At 39.5% G+C, this 21,521-nt stretch overlaps 1 protein-coding gene across 1 annotated transcript; it reads left to right on the top strand.

Moving 5' to 3' along the window:
- Positions 1 to 1,445: 1,445 nt before the first annotated feature.
- Positions 1,446 to 20,629, top strand: tbx5a (T-box transcription factor 5a; the record flags this gene model as incomplete). Its single annotated transcript, XM_084046781.1, has 8 exons — positions 1,446 to 1,598; positions 2,128 to 2,222; positions 3,566 to 3,685; positions 5,285 to 5,432; positions 13,174 to 13,326; positions 17,006 to 17,097; positions 19,134 to 19,366; positions 20,034 to 20,629. 8 exons carry the CDS (start codon positions 1,446 to 1,448, stop codon positions 20,627 to 20,629), a joined length of 1,590 nt encoding a protein of 529 aa, XP_083902907.1.
- Between the last annotated feature and the right edge of the window lie 892 nt (positions 20,630 to 21,521).

Raw genomic sequence — 21,521 nt, 5'->3', positions numbered from 1 at the left:
TCACAGACCCGGAGCTTCCGCCTCGGACCACGCACTGCTGGTCATTGATGCACGGTGGGGAGAGAGAGAGAGACAGAGGGAGAGAGAGAGAGAGAGAGAGAGAGAGAGAGAGAGAGAGAGAGAGAGAGAGAGAGAGAGAGAGAGAACAGAAGAGGAGGAAAGAGAAGGGAGGAGGGGGTGACGGACCGGCTCCCCGGAGTCCATCTATACAGTTACATGCTATCACTCAGCAGGGTTACAGGGTCCGCGGCTGTAAAATGCTCAATAAGGCAACAACGCACAGATCTTAGCTGTCATTGTACGAATCTTCAAGCTTCTTTAGGTTGACTAGGCTAGTCTATTGGCTTCGTTCGCCGGGCTATAGTAGGCTATAGCAGCTAAACCTGGACTTGCTCTGAAAGAAGTGGCCATATCGATGGAGATACTCGCTTTTTCGGGCACAACGTCTGGATTATACACTGTTTTGGGACAGTTTTGAAAAGGGAACGACACTTTTCTCTCCCTGCTTTTATCCCGTTGCCTTCAACCGTGACCCATAGAGACTATTTTTGGGAAGGTAAGCAGTTCTAGTTCGTCTCGCGTTTCGTCTCCTTGGACAGAAGGTTACTACAGGATACTACTAGCCTACAACATTGTTATTGCTGTGTAGCCTATGCCAGTTTAGACTGTATTATAGCTATACGGACGAATCTCTTCATTCTATAAAAGCGTAGTCTATATGCGTGTGGATTCTTTTATTTGTTTGTTTGTTTGTTTATTTATTTATGTATTTATTATAGCCTAATGTGCTCCGCTAGCTTTGTTTAGCCCAGTTTACCCTGGATGCTGTGATATCGTAACCAAGCACATGCCTCTTCGTGCTGTTTGGGAACATGATTAGGGCTAGCAGGTCACGGTGATACCAAGTCACGCGTAAATGTCCATAATTCCTTTTAACAGGTCGTTCATGAAAGTCCTTGCGGTCCTGTTTCCAATCTTTCCATAAAACTGCTTACTGAAATATAGAGCTATTGCAAGTGCAAGCCTTGCTAACTGAAACAAATTATGATAATAATAATGACTATTCCTTTAATTGTGTAGGCTACTATAGCATATTCACTTAAGTTTAAATTGCCCAATTGTATTCCCAAAGCCTTCAGTTTATTTGTAACTATAGTCTGGCGAGCGAAAATGCTGGGTAGGCCAAAAAAGAACTAATATATATGGAAGTGTGTGTGTGTGTGTGTGTGTGTGTGTGTGTGTGTGTGTGTGTGTGTGTGTGTGTGTGTGTGTGTGTGTGTGTGTGTGTGTGTGTGTGTGTGTGTGCGTGTGCGTGTGCGTGTGTGTGTGTGTCGCGTGGAGCCTAAAGCTTAAGTTAGTTTAGTCACGCACCTCACATATAGACCTTGAAATACCTCTTTGTTTGGTTCTGACAGTTGGGGGATTCGTCTTCGGGACTCCATATCATGGCGGACCAAGAGGAAACTTTCGGCCTCCAAAACTCTCCTGGCGGATCGGAGTCAAAGGAATCGCACAGTGAGAGTAAATCAGAGAAACAGAATGGAAGCTCGGGAAAATCTCCATCCTCACAGACTGCACAGACAACTTATATTCAACAGGTTAGGATCACCCAAGTCTGGTGTCAGCCCCGGAGCTCTCTGAGCATTTTATGCTTTAGCCTATTACATTTTGAGTAGGCTTCATGAACTCAGCTTCAACTATGCACACCAAAGACAAATATTGGAATGAAATTGTGAATCTGCCCATTATGTCTTTAAGGCAGCAGTACTAATTGCATGCAAGCCTGGCTAGGTCAAGGCTACTTTAGGTTTTCGTCACCAATCGCAGTTATTGGTGATATTTATATTTCGTTGCCTAGGCATATACTTAAATGTCACAGACCTGATTTGTGCCCATAAGACATTTTAATCACTCATTTAAATTGTTAGTCTGTTTCATCTCACAACATATCACCGCACCTCGTCTTTTAACTGTGTCTTTGGAAATAGAAACACATCTTTTCACCATTTTGACCTCGTACAATCTAGGCCTATACTCTACACTGTTTTAGATGGTTTGCTGTTTAGGGAAAAATAATTGTACATCGCCAATATCACTGTATAGGCAACTAGATGTTTTATTTTGAAGGGAATGGAAGGAATAAAAGTCTACCTGCACGAGAGGGAACTGTGGACGAAGTTTGACGAAGTGGGAACCGAGATGATCATTACCAAAGCGGGAAGGTAAGAGGGAAAAGTCGCCTATATGAGCAGAATGAATTAATGTCGTATATTTGACACATAATGTCAAATATTAGGGCTATATGAAAAGTCACAAATTAAGGAAAACTGTGAATTGCAAAGAATGCATGCAGACAATAATTTCCGTGTGTGTGTGTGTGTGTGTGTGTGTGTGTGTGTGTGTGTGTGTGTGTGTGTGTGTGTGTGTGTGTGTGTGTGTGTGTTCAGGCAAAATGAAATTGAAAAAAATATTAGGTGCAAGACAGCGCGTGCGCATGATGTTTGTTGTGCATCACCACTGTCATTTTCATGTGTCCTCAGGGTGAATCTAGTCAAAATAGTGCATGTCAGATGAGTGTGAACAGGAATATGCATGGTAATCGGTGGTCTCTGCTCGTGTCATGATTGTCTTGTGGTCCTGAGTTATTTATTATAAATTGCAACAACGTTTCGTAGTGCACTGAAGGCTAGAGTCTTGCTCGCAGCTGCACAACGCTCTCATTATATTCTCCTCAGTCATTTACTCCTTTTTTTCTTTTTCGTTTTTGCACGAGTCCATGGATATTCCTAATTGTATGTACCGTAGCCATACCCCCATACCTCTTTAACTTACTTTGTTAATCATTTACGGGCCTGTGTCTAGCCACATGACTGAGTTGTCCTGTTCAGATTAAAATGTACTTAATTTACAATGTTTTTTCTAATCTTACCCAAATATAAAGTGAGATTTAGGGGTTGTTCCACAACTGGATATATAAATGTTTTATATAATTAACCTGTTGTAGTAGTAATATGTAATAGTAGTACGATACTAATAATATTAATGTATTTTATAAGAGAGCTACATGACTCTTGTCTTCACACCACGGCGCATCAAAGAAAGATTGTGCGATAACCATTAAAGAGCATAAATGATCAGGAAGTCTGCTCTCTGCAAGTCTATGCATCTGTGTGTTAAGAAGCGTTGCATTGCAATACTTTTTGGACTGCCTTCATGCACTCTAAAGAATGCATTTAACTGTGTCTCAGTAATGTAGATACCTCGTTTTATATAATTTCTTTATGTAATTGTATTAACATATTGCTTGCAAAAATATTTAGTTTTTATGCAAAACAAAGAAAGTAGACACATTATTACACAATAGTTTTGTGTAGGCTATGCACAGTATGTCATTGTGCCCATGCACAAGGACATACTGTATAATTGTATTTTTTCAAAGCTTCGGATAAAACGATATAATGTATAGATTTGTGATAGCACGGCGATATTCTTTGTCACATTTCGATCTTTTCCCATTGTTCCTCGAAATGAATGCTATAAATATACTATATATTCTTCTTTTCAGGCGAATGTTTCCCAGCTTCAAAGTGAAGGTCACTGGACTGAACCCCAAAACGAAGTACATACTTCTGATGGATGTTGTGCCTGCTGATGATCATCGCTATAAATTTGCCGATAATAAATGGTAGGCAATGAGATATTACTTTAATACGCATACGTTGGCTAATAGTGAATTAGCCAACGTGAACAGTTTGTGCTACATAAGGGAATAAACAATCATATGACGTCTGTGTGTAGAGCCTGCACGCAGTAATCCTTTGATTTACGCCTATATAGCCTCTGTAATGTAATAATGACGTGTTTTGTTTGGGAGCCCACAATTATCTGTGGAGTTTCTCTAATAGCGAGCTATTGATTAGGTTATCATGACATAATACAATTTACAAGAATTATGAACTGTGAATTTCCAAATGGATGCCAATAAAGTTTAGTCCGCGATGGCATGGACTGAATGTTCGTGATTTAGAGCAGTGGTTCTCAAAGTGGGGTCCGGGGACCCCCAGGGTTGGCTATTAAAAAATAGCAGATATTCAAGGTCATAGTGCGTCAATGCGTGCTGAGCTGTGAGCTTGTAGCCTACATATGCTATTTTTGAACCTTTTTGAAAATCTTGAAAGTGGAATCATTTAGATTTCTTTAAACACAAATCTTATCTTCTGGGGGAGGGGGGGGGGGGGGGTCCCTGGCTCAACACATTTTAAGATGGGGGTCCGTGGCCAAATATATATCAATTCGGGGGTCCTTGGTACGAAAAAGTTTGAGAACCACATGTGAGCACTGATTTAGAGTTTTCACGTCATTCAAGCACGCCTATTTGTTTAGTGTCATGTCTATCTTTGTAACCGTGGTCAAGGATGCCTTGTTTGGGTCAGTGCTTTTCAAAGAGGGGATAGCCTACTTAAAGGGGATACTCATATGCCAATACCACCGATAATGACCCGCCAAAGCATGTTCTGGGACTAATTATTCCCTTGATCAACGAGTGCTGAAAAACAATGTCCTCCTTCCAGCCAGGTCCAAATTACCACCATGGTTCATGGTGACCCGGCCGCAGCAAAGTCCAAAACCCAGTTTTAGCCTATATACGTTACGGTCGGCTATGTCAGTGATTGACGAGTCTTGTTTTCCATCTACGGCAATGTTTCGTTCGAGGCAAATCCTAACAGCCTACTTTAAAAAAATATATAATTAGGGACAGTGCGTAATTGGTCTATGTATTGTGTAGTAGTCTAATTAATTGAAATGTTTTTCACTGCTAGGCTTGCACTCTACAACACAGACAAATTATCACGCTGTTCGAATCAGAATGAATTTATTATGTATCATGGCTGGTCATATACTAGCCTTAGTTTTGTCCTAGATTATTCTACTAGCCTGATTAGTGATTACATCGTTTCCAACCCTTTGCTAATGCTAAATCAGAATGGGAGTGATTAGAAATGGCACTATTTCTCTAAATGAAGTCTGAGTGAACGGCATGATGCATTTAAATGTATTAATAATTCATTAACAACAAACGGGTATAATCGACATGTTTCACCAAGAAAGAATATAACATGTGTACCGACTACCGAGTTAAATGGCTATAGCAGAGAAACATTCCCATACGTGGCCAATCAGTTGGTTTGTACACTGTCAGAGTCAAGCGGGGGGTTCTTGAAATGTAAAAGTTTGGCCAAATCCGAGGTGTTGAAGTCTGACTGTGTGACGGTATGCTTTGCAGGTCTGTGACGGGCAAGGCCGAGCCCGCCATGCCTGGCAGGCTGTACGTCCACCCGGACTCTCCTGCCACGGGGGCCCATTGGATGAGGCAGCTCGTGTCCTTCCAGAAGCTGAAACTGACCAACAACCACCTCGACCCGTTCGGACACGTAGGTTGCTTTGCTTTATCTGTTTGCTGTGTTATTTATAGATCACGGTTAGCGGACAGGACACAGCATGGGTATTTTCTAGTGGGGATTGGACACACAGCCAAGTAATATATAGGCCTATGTTTTCTCTTAGCTCCCAAACATCTGCATTCATTAGTAGTGCAGCCATCAGAGACATCGAGATATTTAAGGAAGTTAGTGGCATGTTGGACTTGACTCCACAATATGGGAGAGTTCTGAAGAAAAAAAGAAAAAAAAACCTGACTGTAGAGAGGGAGAGTTGGCAGGCTTTGTCCCATGGACCGAAAATTGCCTTTCTGACAGACAGCTGAAAGAAGAAAAATCCCTATTCTAAATGTAAAATAATATAGGCCTGATCTTTCCACTCTTTCTCTCCTTTTTCTGTCCCAACGTAGGCTATGTACAATATTCTTGGTAGAATAAATGACAGTGGCGTTTACAGTTTGTTTGGAAATATGTATTTTAGAGGTTGACCTTTAAAGAGTTTTATTTTCAAGAAAATGTTAAGCTTTTTTGTTTGCATAAATAGACCAATACAAATGTTCCAGAGGTCAAGGAAAGTTCACATCAAATTTACATGAAAATAGCCTGATGTTAGCAGTGGAATAGCAAAAAGTTACCAATCAACCTTGTTTCTTTTTTTTCCTTCCTCATCTTTGAGAGTCTTCGGGCAAATTACAATACACTACTGAAAGGTCATATGTGAAGCTAGATATAACTAAAAGTGACACATTTGGCATATTTTGACTGAATAATAAAGGTCATTTGACATGATTTGACACCACTTGCATGTTGTTAGATTATATTAAAATTCCAACCTTTCTTGAAGAGCCTCCAGCATCCTTACTAGTTATCAAGGAGTTCCGCCCAATTTAGTTTTTGTTTATCATCTTGTGCTGAGGTCTTTTTGAAATACATTTTTATTGGATAAATGGGAGACCGTTTCAAGTAATCTGGTCTATAAAAGTGAATGGGAAATTCCGCTAACATATTATTTTGGGCTATGTCACCACACTGGCAAACATTTTACACTTAATGCGGTTTGACTTCAATTTGAGATTTGCTCTTAAAATTTGATTTGTAAGCTTTGAATAAACGTCCTTTCAAAATTGTTGTAGTGCAGCTTGTCCTTCTGAGAAACCTGGTATCAGGTCCTAGTGGCCCTATAGCTTCTTGACGTGTGTGTGTGTGTGTGTGTGTGTGTGTGTGTGTGTGTGTGTGTGTGTGTGTGTGTGTGTGTGTGTGTGTGTGTGTGTGTGTGTGTGTGTGTGTGCATAACATACATACATGTGTGTGTGTGTGTGTGTGTGTATGTACGTACGTACGTGTGTGTGTGTGTGTGTGTGTGTGTGTGTGTGTGTGTGTGTATATATATATATATATATATATATATATATATATATATATATATATATATATATATGTATATATATACCCAAATTACAGTATACCAGTCCCATAATTCTGTAATTTCTACAACGCTCTGCAAAACATTTCACGTAGAGTCCAGCTGTAAATGTACAACTGTAGAATTTTCTTTCGTAATATCAGCAGAAGATTTATTTATTATTAGCAATTTATTTCAAATGTAAGAACGGATTTAATGTGTTTACAATGTATAATGGTTGTCATTTTTAATATTGTAGATTAATATTGAAATCCTGCAATGGACAGTTTTGATCAAGAAATGACGAACAACAAACATGCAACACACGCGCACACGCACACACACACGCACGCACGCGCGCGCACGCACGCACGCACGCACGCACGCACGCACGCACGCACGCACACTCCCACCGCCACCACCACCTGCACCCCCACCTCCCCCACCCGACCCCATCCCCTTGGTGCACGCCAGTGGAAAGATTGTATGGCATCCATTTCCTATAACTTTTACTGCCCATTATTCTGAGTTCTTTGGCCCCAGGCATATGTTATCCATGCCTTACACAAAACAACGTAAACATGACTTATCTTTGTTAATGTCTACCATTGAAGAAATGGCCTGTTGCATGGCAGGAGGTTTTCATAAAAGGCAAGTTGATTGCGACTTTGTGGCCAACTTGAGTTTGAGTAATTTAAGTTTACTCATTAGCACAAGAAAAACGTAAATAACATGGGGGGGGGGGGGGGGGATAATACATAAGCAAATACTGCAGGGGAAGTTAAGGTAAGGTAAGCAAAGGTAATGTAAGGTAAAGCTTTATTATCCAGCGGGGCAATTTGGTTTACAACATGTCAAAAAAGAAAAAGAGACAATGGAGCTACATAGAAACCCAAACAGTCTTATTATGGAAGAACCTCCCATCAGTTAAAATGACACAATTACATGTCTTTTTGTAGAATGTTGCATCGATAAACTAGATAAATAGACAAAATGAAATTGGATGGAATAAAAACAGAAGAAAATGTGTTGTGCTGTGTTATCAATGGATATGTCAGTGACTTGCTTCAGTTACCTAGATAAATTCAAAAGGATGACATGATTGTGGTCATTATTAAAACATTTATATTCACTTTGGAAGCAGTAAAACTTGTTTGGCTTCTTCAGGCAATGTAGCGGCAATGATAATAGTGGGGGGAAAAGGAGAGAGAGAGAGAGAGAGAGAGAGAGAGAGAGAGAGAGAGAGAGAGAGAGAGAGAGAGAGAGAGAGAGAGAGAGAGATTGCACTTAAGGTACCCCCCAAACAGACACTTGGAGGCAGCCAGATGCTGTATGTGTTATAATGGTGCAAACTGCAGGAGTGCTGCTTATCGACATGATTCAGGGAAATAAGGAACCTTATGCCACTGAGACTAATGATGTGGTGTGTGTTTTGCGGCATCTAGTGGTTGAATGTTGTCTATAACACCTTTTAATTATTAAATTAACAATGATTTTAGTGGCCATAAGTCTTGTTTTGTTGGGGTTCTTTTGTTGTTTGGATCAGCTGATTTGATCTGAATGTATCTAAATGAGACTGCTTCTGGGCAATCACAGTGACAAATATCACAATCAACTATCTATCCTTGGTGACATGGCTCCCATGCTGATTGTTCTTTTGCCAAAACGCAGCTGGTATAATGAAATCTGAGCTTAGTCGGAATGTGAGCAGTGTTGTAAATTTTGAGGCCAAAATGCCGTTTTGATTGGTTGCAGTGGTTCCTGGCTTGCCCTCTTTCGTGCTGGGAGAGAGAGAGAGAGAGTGCACCATGGGATTCATAAATGAAATACTGGTGGCTGGCCAGAATTATATTCCATCAGCTTGTTGGTCCAGCTGGTTGAGATAACTTTGAGACAATGTATAATTACTTGCACTCACACATGTGACTGAACCACGCAGGTTGGATAAAGTTAAGACATAACTGAAGATTTCCTTTAAAACAGAGACCTCCCTCTCCAACGCACAATTGTTTTGTAGTTTGTAGTTGCAATCCAAAACTTATTAAGACATTATTTTAACAAAACTGTATTGTAAATAAACACTCTTTAATAGATATTCTGCAGTGGTTGGAGGTTGTCTCCTATATAATCTTCTATTAAGAAATGTAGACCCCGGTGTCAGGTCAACACACCAGCTGGTTGACAAGTAGAAGTCTGAAGTTCATAAGCGCAATATCTACCCTGACCAGGGATTCTCTCTTGCAAGAGCAGTAGAGGTTTGGGCTCCCACACGGAAAAAACGGGGTTCAAATCCTAAAGTATACACAGTAAGGAGTACAGCCTCTCTACACCAGCTTATACAGAACAGTAAGATCTGTGCCTTACAGTTTGCATTTTCCCTCTATGCCTCTTAACAACACAAACAGGCCTACTTGTTTTGGTTTCCCATTTCATACCAAGCTGTAGCTTTCACTTTGATCTTTTTCTCAGACAACTCACAAAATATTTCTCAGTGTTATTCATCTCTCCCCTCAATTTGCTCCTGCACTCGTCTGCTTGCCTTCCCACACATGTTTTGGGCCGGCCGGTGGAGTGTGAGGATTCAGTGTTTATATTTGACTGGCAGTGTGAGATGAGCAATAGATGATGGTGTACAAAGCCTGTTAATCCCGAGGCTCGGGGAAACCCTCTGATGTGGGGGAACTTGAAAGCAAAGGGCAGCGGCTCGAGACCCAGGGTGATCCTTCACTATCATTAAATGCTATCATCCAGAGGCAGGGGGAACAGAGATACTGGGACCCGGTCGGGGCAGCGGCTGAGTCAGGGAGACGAGGCGTGTGCTGGGGCCCCAGTGGGTGGTCCACAAAAACCCAGCAACCCCACACTGCTCACCCCTTTATCCTTCCCATCCTAACAGGCATATTGAACCCTGGGAACCCACAGTCTGGACCATGCTATTGTCCATCATCAAATATAGATTCTTGCATTTCCAGGCAAGATGTCTCAGTGACAGACATTTTAGCATATGGTATTTTACTTATCCCCTAGTGGTTTTATGGAACAATGGGTCAATTGTGCTGCGACCGAACAATGTTTGCATTAATGGGTTGTTGTTGTGGTTTGTCTGAACGTTGGTAATATTTCTACAGACCTCAATGAAGCCTTTACTGAATATATACAGTAGTGTTTGACATACTATACAATGCACTTCATTCCTTCCATTCCTTAATGGTTCCTTGCACAAATTAAAAACTTCAGGTATATGAATCTGAATAAAAACAAAAGGTGGCAAGAAGAAGGATACTACTGGAGTGGAAGTCACCACTGGCCCCTAAAGCATCTGTATGGCTTAAAGACCTCATGATGTACCTACATTTGGAGAAAATAAAATTTAATCTGAGAGGATCACCGGGCAAATTCGATCAGGTTTGGGGCCCTATGATTAAATATATAACTAAATTAAAGACGTTACAGGACAGATAAAGCAAACACTGCCATCGACACGTTGACAAGCTCTAGGTTAATACATGTTAAAGGAAGAAAATAATAGATTCCTATGTTTCTTTTCTTGGATACACTCCATATGTACCATGGGGAGGGCTAGGAGGGGTAGTGAGGGAAATAATACATATGAATTGACTATTTTCTTTTCTTTATTTTTTATTATTTTTTTTATTATTATTTTGTTTTGAGTTAAGTGTATGTTACATGTCTGAATGTGGTATGTGGGATTGGGGTGGGGGGTAGATGTAAGGGCACAAGAAAAAAAGAAAAAAAACTACTTTTGACATCCTATGGCAACTGTTTTTCCTATGTACTATGTGCTGGTCAAAAGCAATAAATAAACATTAAAAAAAAAAAAAAAAAAAAGGTGGTTATGGAGATATCTGTAAATTTGACTGACATGCGTCTATCATTAGTGATGATGGCTACATACATACATACATACATACACACACACACACACACACACACACACACACACACACACACACACACACACACGCACACACACACACACACACACACACACACACACACACCACAGATTGAAGTACATGATTGTTCCTTTCTTAGATTAACTTTGTACTGTTTTCAAATTTGATGCTCTGTATGGACCTCCTGTTAATGAACCTTTCAGTCATATTTTTTAAAAGATCCATCTGTGTGAGTGTGTGTGTGTGTGTGTGTGTGTGTGTGTGTGTGTGTGTGTGTGTGTGTGTGTGTGTGTGTGTGTGTGTGTGTGTGTGTGTGTGTGTGTGTACACTTTTATTTTTATTTTTATTTTTATTTGTTTTGTATTTCCAACCCAAACCCCTAATGTTTGCACCTTACATTTAAGTGACACTGGTTTTAAAGATTTACAGACATGCTTTGATATTATTAAGCAATTCCTCGATGTTCATTGAGCTACAACTGTTATTCACCGTTTACAATCTAGTAGTACAGTACATGCATAATCTCTCAAAACAGATTACCGAATTGGTTGGCAGATTGGTATAGGCTACATGTATGATGCATGCAGTGTATGGCTGTTCAAAATGGCTGCTGTGGCTTAATGCATACAGCATGCACTGTGAAATTGACTGAAAGTTCAATTGGAAATTCTGATAAGATTGACACCATCCTCTTGTTTGTAAAATCCCTCAGCAGTTGATTTAAGCTCGAGAATGCATTCGGGGGTCATAGCTAAAAACAAGTCATAGCAAGTCTTTCTCAGTCTGTTCTCCAAAGTTGTGTGAGTTGTGTTGTCCGTGCAGCAGCGACAGAGGCTGGTGTGTGTGTGATTGTGTGATGCTTATTGCGGTAACGCCGAACCCGCCCCCCCCCCCCCAGGCTGTTTTCAGTGCGAGACCCCGTCGTACATCGAAGTATAAATCTGACTTAAGAAGGGAAAAGAGGGAATCAGCGGAACTGCGGAAGGGAAATAATATTTCGTTATCTGTAGGCCTGCAGTGTAAATGGGTTTAATTACATTAAAAACCATTACAATGCTCAGGGCTGATGAGCACGATTCCCTGGTCCGTCAGAACAATTAGACTTAAGGTCCACGGATGAGAGGCCCTTAGTAAGAGGAGAGCAAAGCTCAAGTTCAACTGCGTGGACCGCGTCTTAATGTCGCCAGACTAGCCACTGGCTCTAAGTTCTAAGTAGGTTAGCCTGATGTTGAGAGGAGGATGCAAGGGAAGTCGGACGAGCATGTGCTCCGATATAGCCTACACACTGTAAACTCAGAGACGGTCCAAATGGACCCATAAGGGTCAAATCCATTTGGTGCCATGTATAGGCCTATACTCTCTATGAGTTACAGATGGATAAATTAACACATAGGACTGCATGCATATATGATGTGACGTAAATGTATTTTAATGTATTCAATTAGGCATGGTCAATTGTGTTGCATAAAAAAATGTAAGAGCATAATAATGTTTTAATCATGACAATATAAAAGGTATTATGTGTGTATATATATATATATATATATATATGTGTATATATATATATATATATATATATATATATATATATATATATATATATATATATATATATACACACACACACACACACACACACACACACACACATATATATATATATATATATATATATATATATATAAATTAACAATTATACAAATAGTAATCATTTTTGCTATACTACGTATGCTACGTTATTTCAAGTTCAGATATGAGGCTATTGAGCTCAATGAAAAAGATCAAAAGTAAAATTCACCAAGGCAAAGCCGAATGAATGCTTAAAGCTTTCTGGGAGCTTATCTGACCAACTGACCCTATGAAGAGAAAAGCAAAGCGATGTAGGCTGTTTGTTGTGTGTAATAAATGTGTGCTATTACTCATCATCACGTATTGACCATGGAATTGCACGCTAATTGACGCATATAGCATAGCCTATAGGGCCACGAATCGATCAAGTATTATGACACTCGACAATTAAAAAGGGTTTAGCATGTTTACCATCTGTATACAAGCATGTCTACCAGATGTAACGGGTGTAATGGCTTTACTCTGTCAACACACGCGACCGATAGCCTTCACATGCACCACAGCCTGCAGAAAAAAAACTAAAAGATGTACAATAACAATAGGCCTACTCAAAACTAAAAGATAATTGCAACTCACTATGCTAAATATGGAAAATATTTCGACAAGATTCAAGGAGCTGAGCTCTCAGATTTGCGAAAGCTTCTTTTAATGTAGCCTACGCCTGAAAAGTTTAGCCTATGTTAACAGTGTTATTGTTTCAGATATTGTACGATGACTTAAGTGCCCATACCAGAAATGACCGAACAACGTGTCTCTGAATGATATAACCTGTTTTCTTATATTATAGATTATCCTGAACTCGATGCATAAATATCAACCGAGGATCCACATCGTCAAAGCGGATGAAAATAATGGCTTTGGGTCTAAAAACACCGCGTTCTGCACTCACGTCTTCCCTGAGACAGCCTTCATTGCGGTCACATCCTATCAAAACCACAAGGTAAGTGTTTACACTTTTGAGATATCTTTTTCTGTATGTTTTTCCCTTGATGCTAACATGACATAAATTACATTTGTTCCCCAGACCGTCATAATTTATTTTAATCACCTTTATAAGATTTCCACATTAAGCTAAGGCCCAACAAGAAGATATAGCTGGAATATGCATAACAGCAAACATACATACACACAAATATATACGAAAAAATATCGCTTCCAGGGCCTCTCATCCCACCATGTTATATCTAAACATTTAAGATATTGTTTCTTGGAAACTGTGCATTGTGGCAGGAATGTTGCTAAAATAATAAATCAAAATAAATAATAAACTAAAACAAAACATAATAGCGCATTAACCAGTCCAGAAGCTAGAAAAGTATCAGAGATTTGACATGGTTTGGAGCAGTGGTTCTCAAAGTGGGGTCCGGGTACCGCCAGAGGTCCTTGGGGGGGGGGGGGGGGCATTTTGTATATATATATATATATATATATATATACACACACACACACACACACACACACACACACACACACACACACACACACGCACGCGATGATGATAGTGTTGTCACCCTGAGCTGCAGGATGTGGCCTGATAATTGCTGATATGACAGAGTCACTGACAGATGGGAATGATGAGAGTTCCATGCATGGGTCGGAAAACAACTTGCCCGAAGGGCTACTGTAGTCTATACTGTACAGTGAAGTAGGCCTACTGTAGTCTGACTGTTGGACAGGGTGGGACATCAAAAGACCAGTTTCAATGTCATTCTTTTCAAAGTAGGCCTATAGCGTTTGTGTCTTCAATAATAGGGCAAATACATTATTATACGTTGTCGTAGGATAACGTTTTATCAGTGCAAATTTGTATTGTTTTTATTAGGCCTATTATTATTATTATTGTTGTTGTTATAATTATAATTATTTGTATTAGGCCTATTGCTAAGTTAGCAATGATGTTAGCAATGCTAACGTCATCTTTTGTCTAGAATGTTTATCTAACGTATAGGCTATTCAACGAGCTTGTTTAAGACGGAATCGTTTTACGTTTAATAACCTATAGGCCTATTTATAACCAACTTGTTCCCTTCAGTATAATTTAGTTGGTTATGATTCAACCTGACAAAATAGCAAAGAGGGTTCTGTTTCCTTATATTGACAGACAGGTGCCCCAAGAGAAGTCTTTGGGCGCAGTCAAAATACTGCAACAAGTATTGCATTATTACTTGGTATATGCAATATTAACTTAACTGAAATGTATTTGAATATAAACGGAACCTTTGCCTATTTAGTAATCGACTTCATGATTTGCCAGACTGAACAACTATGATTTTTCTGCGTTCAATGTCATGAACGGTATAGGCCAGGTGAACATGATTAACAATTACGGTAGACAGCAGCGCATTCTCCCAGCGATGCACAATGAAATATTTAGAAGAAACGCAGGTGTTAATCACGAAGACTTATAGGTCCAAATGAAGAAATAAGCTGGAGTGTTTTTTATTATTATGTATTTATTATTTTTGTAACTTTTCTAAATTCCCGAATTCTAAAACTCTTATGGGACAGACAGAGTCATTTCTATAAGCAGAGTCTGTTTAACATCCGTTTTTAACTAGTCGGGGTAGGCCTATGTTTTAGTGTGAGGCACAGGGAATATTATGGAGAGGGGGCGAGGGCTCATAATGTCTCCGCAGCCAATCCAAATTCTCTAAGTTTCTGGGAACAGGAAGCCCAAATGACCGACATTCTGAAGAAAACATTCATTATTTCAACAAGTTATTGGGGCCTGACTTGAGAACGCAACTCTGCTCTAATTATTGGGGCTTGCCAGACCCCTAGAAAAACATTATTTTTCTCTTCCGAAACTGTTGAATCAAACGCTCAAACATCTGCCAACCCGCTTATCGTTATATGTTAAGGAGGAGAGAGAGCCGCCTGCACGAGCAACATCTGATTCACCTGCTATAGCTTCTTAGTTAAGATAAATGAAATATCTTGTTTAAAGTCTATGAGAAAGTGTTTAAATGTCGTCTTGCTAAAGCTCAAATCAAGTGGAAAACATTTATATAAAAGTTAGAATAACTACATTTTAGTTAGACATTAAATCTTCAAATGAGGTTTGATGGCTAAATATTATTTTCATGATGAAAATCATATTTAACCTTCAATTGCCTAAACCTTACCAAAATGATGGGCACAAATGATTATAGGCTAAACAATCTTATTGTGGATAGGCTTCAATTAAGTAGACCTAATCTTGAAATATAATATGACTAAAATGTTATTCGAATATTGGGCTACTGAAATATTTGGTGCATGTATTTCAGTAGATGGACGTTCTATTAAAGATTATTTTCATCTTCAATTTATTTAGCAAAAAATATCGTTGCAGGGCCTCTCATCCCACTATGTTATATCTAAACATTTTAGATATTGTTTCTTAGAAACTGTGCATTGTGGCAGGAAAGTTGCTAAAATAATTACTCAAAATGTATTTCACATTTTAAAACAAAACATAATAGTCCATTAACCAGTCCAGTGGTGTGAAGTAACTAAGTACATTTACTCAAGTACTTAAGTACACTTTTAAGTAATGTTTGCTTGGAGTATTTCCAATTTTCAGTACATTTACTTCTACTCCACTCTACATCTCAGAGGCAAATATTATACTTTTACTCCACTACAATTATTTGGAAGCTTTAGTTATATAGTTACTTTGTAGATATATATTATTATCACAAAACATACATTAACCACTTCAGCCCTATATATATTTCGGCCATTTGAAAATAGCCGATCTACAAGCTCACAATGCGTTAAGGTGTGAGGCATTGTGAGCTTTGCTATTTTCAAGAGATTTTTTATACATTTTGAACTTCTGCATAATGAGTACTTTTACTTTTGGCACTTTAAGTATATTTTGATTCCAATACTTTTGTACTTTTACTCAAGTAAATTTCGATTACCTGACTTTTTTTTCAGAGTATTTCTACACTGAAGTATTGATACTTTTACTTAAGTAAAATATGTGAGTACTTTTTCCACCACTGAACCAGTCCAGAATCTAGAAAAGTATCAGAGCTTTAACATAGTTTGGAGAAAGTGTCAGCCAGCGTGCAGACTAACATCCCGTCTTGTCAGAAGGAGGGAAGCAGACCAGAGTTGCCAACTAATTACCTGCCAGAAACCACTGCTCAAGAGGGATATCCCTGGATTTTGTTTAACCTTGTGAGGCTTAAGCTACTATTTCAGGGTGGTTCTCAAAACTCACACTGCCTTTTTTATGTCTTGGCACAACATATGAAAATGATTTTAAATATTTTGATCAAAACATGTTACAGTGAAATGCTGATTGGTTCATTCAATAAGGAATGTTTTCTACTGAACTGTTCAAAGTGAAGAGAAAAGAAAAGAAAATACTAGCCAAGTCTATCACAAACCTTATTAAGTTTCACAAAATATAACCTACAGTATGTTGTTGTTGTTTTTTGTTATGTTTTTTTCCCAGTCTATTGTGAGACTGATCCCTTTGCAAGTGATTGCACAAAATAATTAAAGTATATTTATAGGACCATACATAACAACTTTTGTTGAATTTCACTTATTTGTTTTGTGTAAGTTAACAAAAAATACTTATCGACCACATAATTCAATTAAAATATCTTTGGCGATTGCAGATAACGCAGCTGAAGATTGAGAACAACCCTTTCGCAAAAGGCTTTCGTGGGAGTGATGACATGGAACTGCACCGGATGTCCAGAATGCAGAGGTAGCTATATATCCATACAGGCTTCAATCATTCATGTTGGGATCTACTTCATGCATGGACTTCTATCTGTAGACCCCATTTCTTCCTGTAATATGAGGCTCCTATCCATGTCATTGTTTATCCAAAGTGAACGGTGCATAGTGAACAGGAGTGGATAAATGTAACCACAATTAGATAGGGATTACTGACATCCAAGTCACAAAATGTCACTTAACAAACCCCAAAGTAATCCCTCAATCGCCATAGTGCAAGCCAGTTATGAGTGTTATTTTCAGTGTGGCTGTCGTCCCTGGTCCCTGCCCCTGCCCCCCCCCCATGTGATGTAAGTGTAGTTCTTGAGATGGAGCCAGTCTTCATGTTGAAGAATATTATGGCTGATCTGGCCCTGCTTCTGAAACATGAATGCAACATCTCCCTTTCACGCAACTTTCCATACTTACCAGGATATTTCTGTATACCAGTTGCGTGTGGTGTGTGTGTGTGTGTGTGTGTGTGTGTGTGTGTGTGTGTGTGTGTGTGTGTGTGTGTGTGTGTGTGTGTGTGTGTGTGTGTGTGTGTGTGTCCTCTCTGTCTCTCTCCCTTTCTTCTCTCTGTGTCTCTTCTCTCTCTCTCTCTCTCTCTCCCTCTCCACACACACCCCCCCCCCCTCTCTCTCTGTCTGTTGGATTGGTGATATCGCTTGGTCCCTCATATTGCTCTCTCTCTCTCTCTCGCACGCTCTCTCGCTCCATTATTTGCTCCAGATGAGGGATTGAGCACACATCCATACTGTGTGGAAAACACATTTTCAAAGGAGAAAATCTGTTTTTGAAACTCACCCACCCCCTTGAATAGCCGACACAGGCATCATTTGCTTTCAAATGATGAATTCCTCAGTCAGAGAAAACTGGAAAATCTTTTCCACTCTGTGCTGCTGAGATAAAAAATCTCTCTATTTATCCAACACAGAATAATCTCATCTTCTTTATATTATCCTTCTTTGGGTGAAGTTGTGAAAATGTGAATAAGCAAAAAAAAACAACAACCAAGAAAAGAAAAGACCTGGAAGAATTTCATTAAAGATCATGTTTCTTAGATATTTTTCAATACCCCCAAGTAGATAGGACACTTGATCATCTTGCAGATGTTAAAGTAAAATTAAGTGAGTGTGTGCCATGAGATAATACTGTGTAGGAGTGAAATACATTTCACGTATAGAAATTCACAAATGAATTGAGCTTGGTATGAGTCCAAACCACACTATCATTCTTAAATGCCATTGTCTAACCCAACCCTGCCAAGTACAGTAAGCTACGCACGTCTGCTCTTGGTTAGAATTCAGAAGGGAAAGCTTATTGCAAAACCAGGTCACCGTTTCAAAAGGAAATATCCATGAAATCAAAGAAACAGAAGTAGCAAAATGATCTATTTGTGGATCCTATAGATTAATAGGAAGGAAATATACACTGGCATTTGCACTGGAAAGGGATTACCCCAGAACAATATCTCCCAGTGCATCCTAAGTGGGTGACGCATAGATGGTGAATGTCATGAGAATATTAAGATAATTAAAGTCATATTATTCTGTAGGGCAGTAATAGGTAATAAACTTCTAGTCATATCTATTCTGTTTTATACAAATAATGCATTTTGCTTTACATTTTATAAACAGATATCATTGTGCAACCACACTTAAATATTGATGAGAAATACTAGTAAGACTAATAGTAGTGAAGTAACACAAAGCGATGCAGGCTGTGGGAATGTTAGACTTAATTTATAGTTAGTTGCGTGGCAGTGTCACGTAACATTAGCTATAAATCAGCCAAGTTATAGTTGCCTGACACCGGCGGACAACAAACTATAAATCAAGCCTTATGTGTGTCAATTACCAGTGAAAACAATGATCAAGATAAATCGTTGCAAAATGAACAGACAAAAAAACAATGCACATTACAAGGAAATATTTGTGTTTGTGTGTGTGTGTGTGTGTGTGTGTGTGTGTGTGTGTGTGTGTGTGTGTGTGTGTGTGTGTGTGTGTGTGTGTGTGTGTGCAGTACCAAAGAATACCCAGTGGTCCCTCGCAGCACAGTACGCCAGAGAGTGGGCACAAGCCAAAGTCCATTCAGTGGAGAGGTCCAAGGCATGGCAACACCAAGCAGCCTGGCCCCTCCATACTCTCAATGTGAAAATGGAGTCACAAGCACCTCACAGGACCTGCTGCCTCAATCAGGATCCTACCCTCTGCCACACGAGCACGGCCAAGACTACCACTGCATTAAGCGAAAAGGTAGAGTATTCTCTTGTGAAAATGAGCTCTAACTTCAAACCACGTCGACGTGTTGCAACTTTTTATTCAAAGGGACGAGGGCATTCTTAACAACCAGGCTATTGCTGATAACCTGGTTATCAATAGAGACCTTCCAGTATGTGAAAAGTCACTGTTTTGATTCCTGCAACAGCCTGTGTATAGAAGGAATTACTGCATGATTAATGGAGCTGGTCTGAAAATAACTTGGTTCACGTAGTAGATTCTAATCACTAATCACTTGTCTTAAAGTTTAAAGATAGGGCAACAGATCATTTTAAGCACTGAAAATTAAATGCAAGTATATTACTTTGCTCTCGCTTGACCACACCACTCGACAAATACAGGGACACTCTTAGAATATCGATATACATAAAATGATATATTTAACCGCTTAAACCCTTTATACTTGGCAAAACGGACCTGAGTTGCAACTGTCTACACCAAATCTCTTCGGCGATGGGATTTGTAAATTATATCATGTCCCTTATCTGTTGCCCTACTTTAAACAAATTGGATGATCGAATCTAGATTGTGAGAAGGTTTTTGTCAACATACAAATGATTGCTAAAAGGAATTGTAATCTAACCCTAAAGGGAAATATAACTTATAAATAATAATGTTAAACAAAGTCTAATTTTGTTTGCAGTGGAGGATGACTGTCACTCAGGTGAGCACAGCTACAAGAAAGCCTATCTGGAGAGCTCTTCCAGTGAGGACGACCATTATTACCGTCCAGTCAGCTATCCCCAGACTCTTGCCCTGGGCGGCGGGCCCTACCGCAGCGAGTCAAGCCAGCGTCAGGCCTGTATGTATGCCAGCGCATCCCAGGGTGCGGAGCCCGTTCCTAGCCTGGAGGACATCAGCTGTAACACGTGGGCCAGCGTCTCACCTTACGGTAGTTGCTCTGTCACCACCATGCAGCCGATGGAGCGGTTACCCTACCAGCACTTCTCAGCCCACTTCACCTCAGGATCTCTGGTGTCCAGACTAGGTGGGGTGGGAGGCCACGCCTCTCCACAACTGGGTGACGCCCACCATGCTGCCATGTATCAGGGCTCCATGACCCATCAGACTCTGGGCCGTCAGTGTAGCCCGGGGGCTGGGATCCAGTCACCCACAGCTGGGCTACAAGGAAATGAGTACCTGTATTCTCATGGCATCCCACGTACACTGTCCCCACATCACCAGTACCATACTGTGCATAGTGTTAGCATCATGCCTGAATGGAATGAGAGTAGCTAAAAGATGTTTCTCCACAGATGACAGATGGATATGTTAAAAGGAAACAGACAAAAGTGCAGAATCGGGCAGGAGTTTTATATGAATCCATATTTATATTTTTTGAAGAATATGGTTTGGTTGTTCACTCTGTGAGATTAGTGGCTGAGTCATTAGCCTTGAAAACAATGGATATACTGTACATTGGAGTTTCTATTCTGTATAGAAGCGGAATCATCTTATCACTTAACTTGTTTCTGCAACAGCTGCGCTTATGGGAAAATAACGTAAAGGATGAGGAAATGATGGAGGAGAGCAAACACAAAGACCGGTCAAGTGCTATGAAAACAAACTATGGAAAAGCCTATATCAAACCATAAGGGACAGAAGTGCTCCAATCACTTCATCAAGAGAACACAATTTATGAAACTGTGCTTTTTGTGATATTGTACTTTGGATGTTTAAATGATGACTGAACGTGTTTTCATCTTCATCAAATACAGTTCTCCTTTTATTCACAGACTTGTACTTGCCTTAGATTTTGTGTAAAAAAAAAAAAGAAAGAAAGAAAGAAAAATGTTTCTGTCACATTAAATCAAGTTGGATATATCATTGTCATGTTCAGCTTTTTGTAGTTAAACACATGCCTTATAGTAAAACTATAAAGTGACAAATGTAAGCATTTCTCGTGGCTCTTATGCTAGATGGCTCACTCTATCATCATTATTTAATTAAGTTATCTTGTCTTTGGCTACGTTTACATGCACACCAAACAAATTTATGAATGTCATTAAGACGATACTCCAATTAACACTTGAACACCTTAATCTCGTTATGTTACTTTAATTAAGGTCATACTTACTGTTTTAATGTTGCAATTAAGAACCGTGCTGTACTGCTACATTAGTTTAATTAT

Source organism: Gymnoscopelus microlampas (assembly GCF_963454915.1).
Source record: "Gymnoscopelus microlampas genome assembly, chromosome: 21".
Taxonomy (NCBI): domain Eukaryota; kingdom Metazoa; phylum Chordata; class Actinopteri; order Myctophiformes; family Myctophidae; genus Gymnoscopelus; species Gymnoscopelus microlampas.
This window is presented reverse-complemented; position numbering and strand designations above follow the sequence as displayed.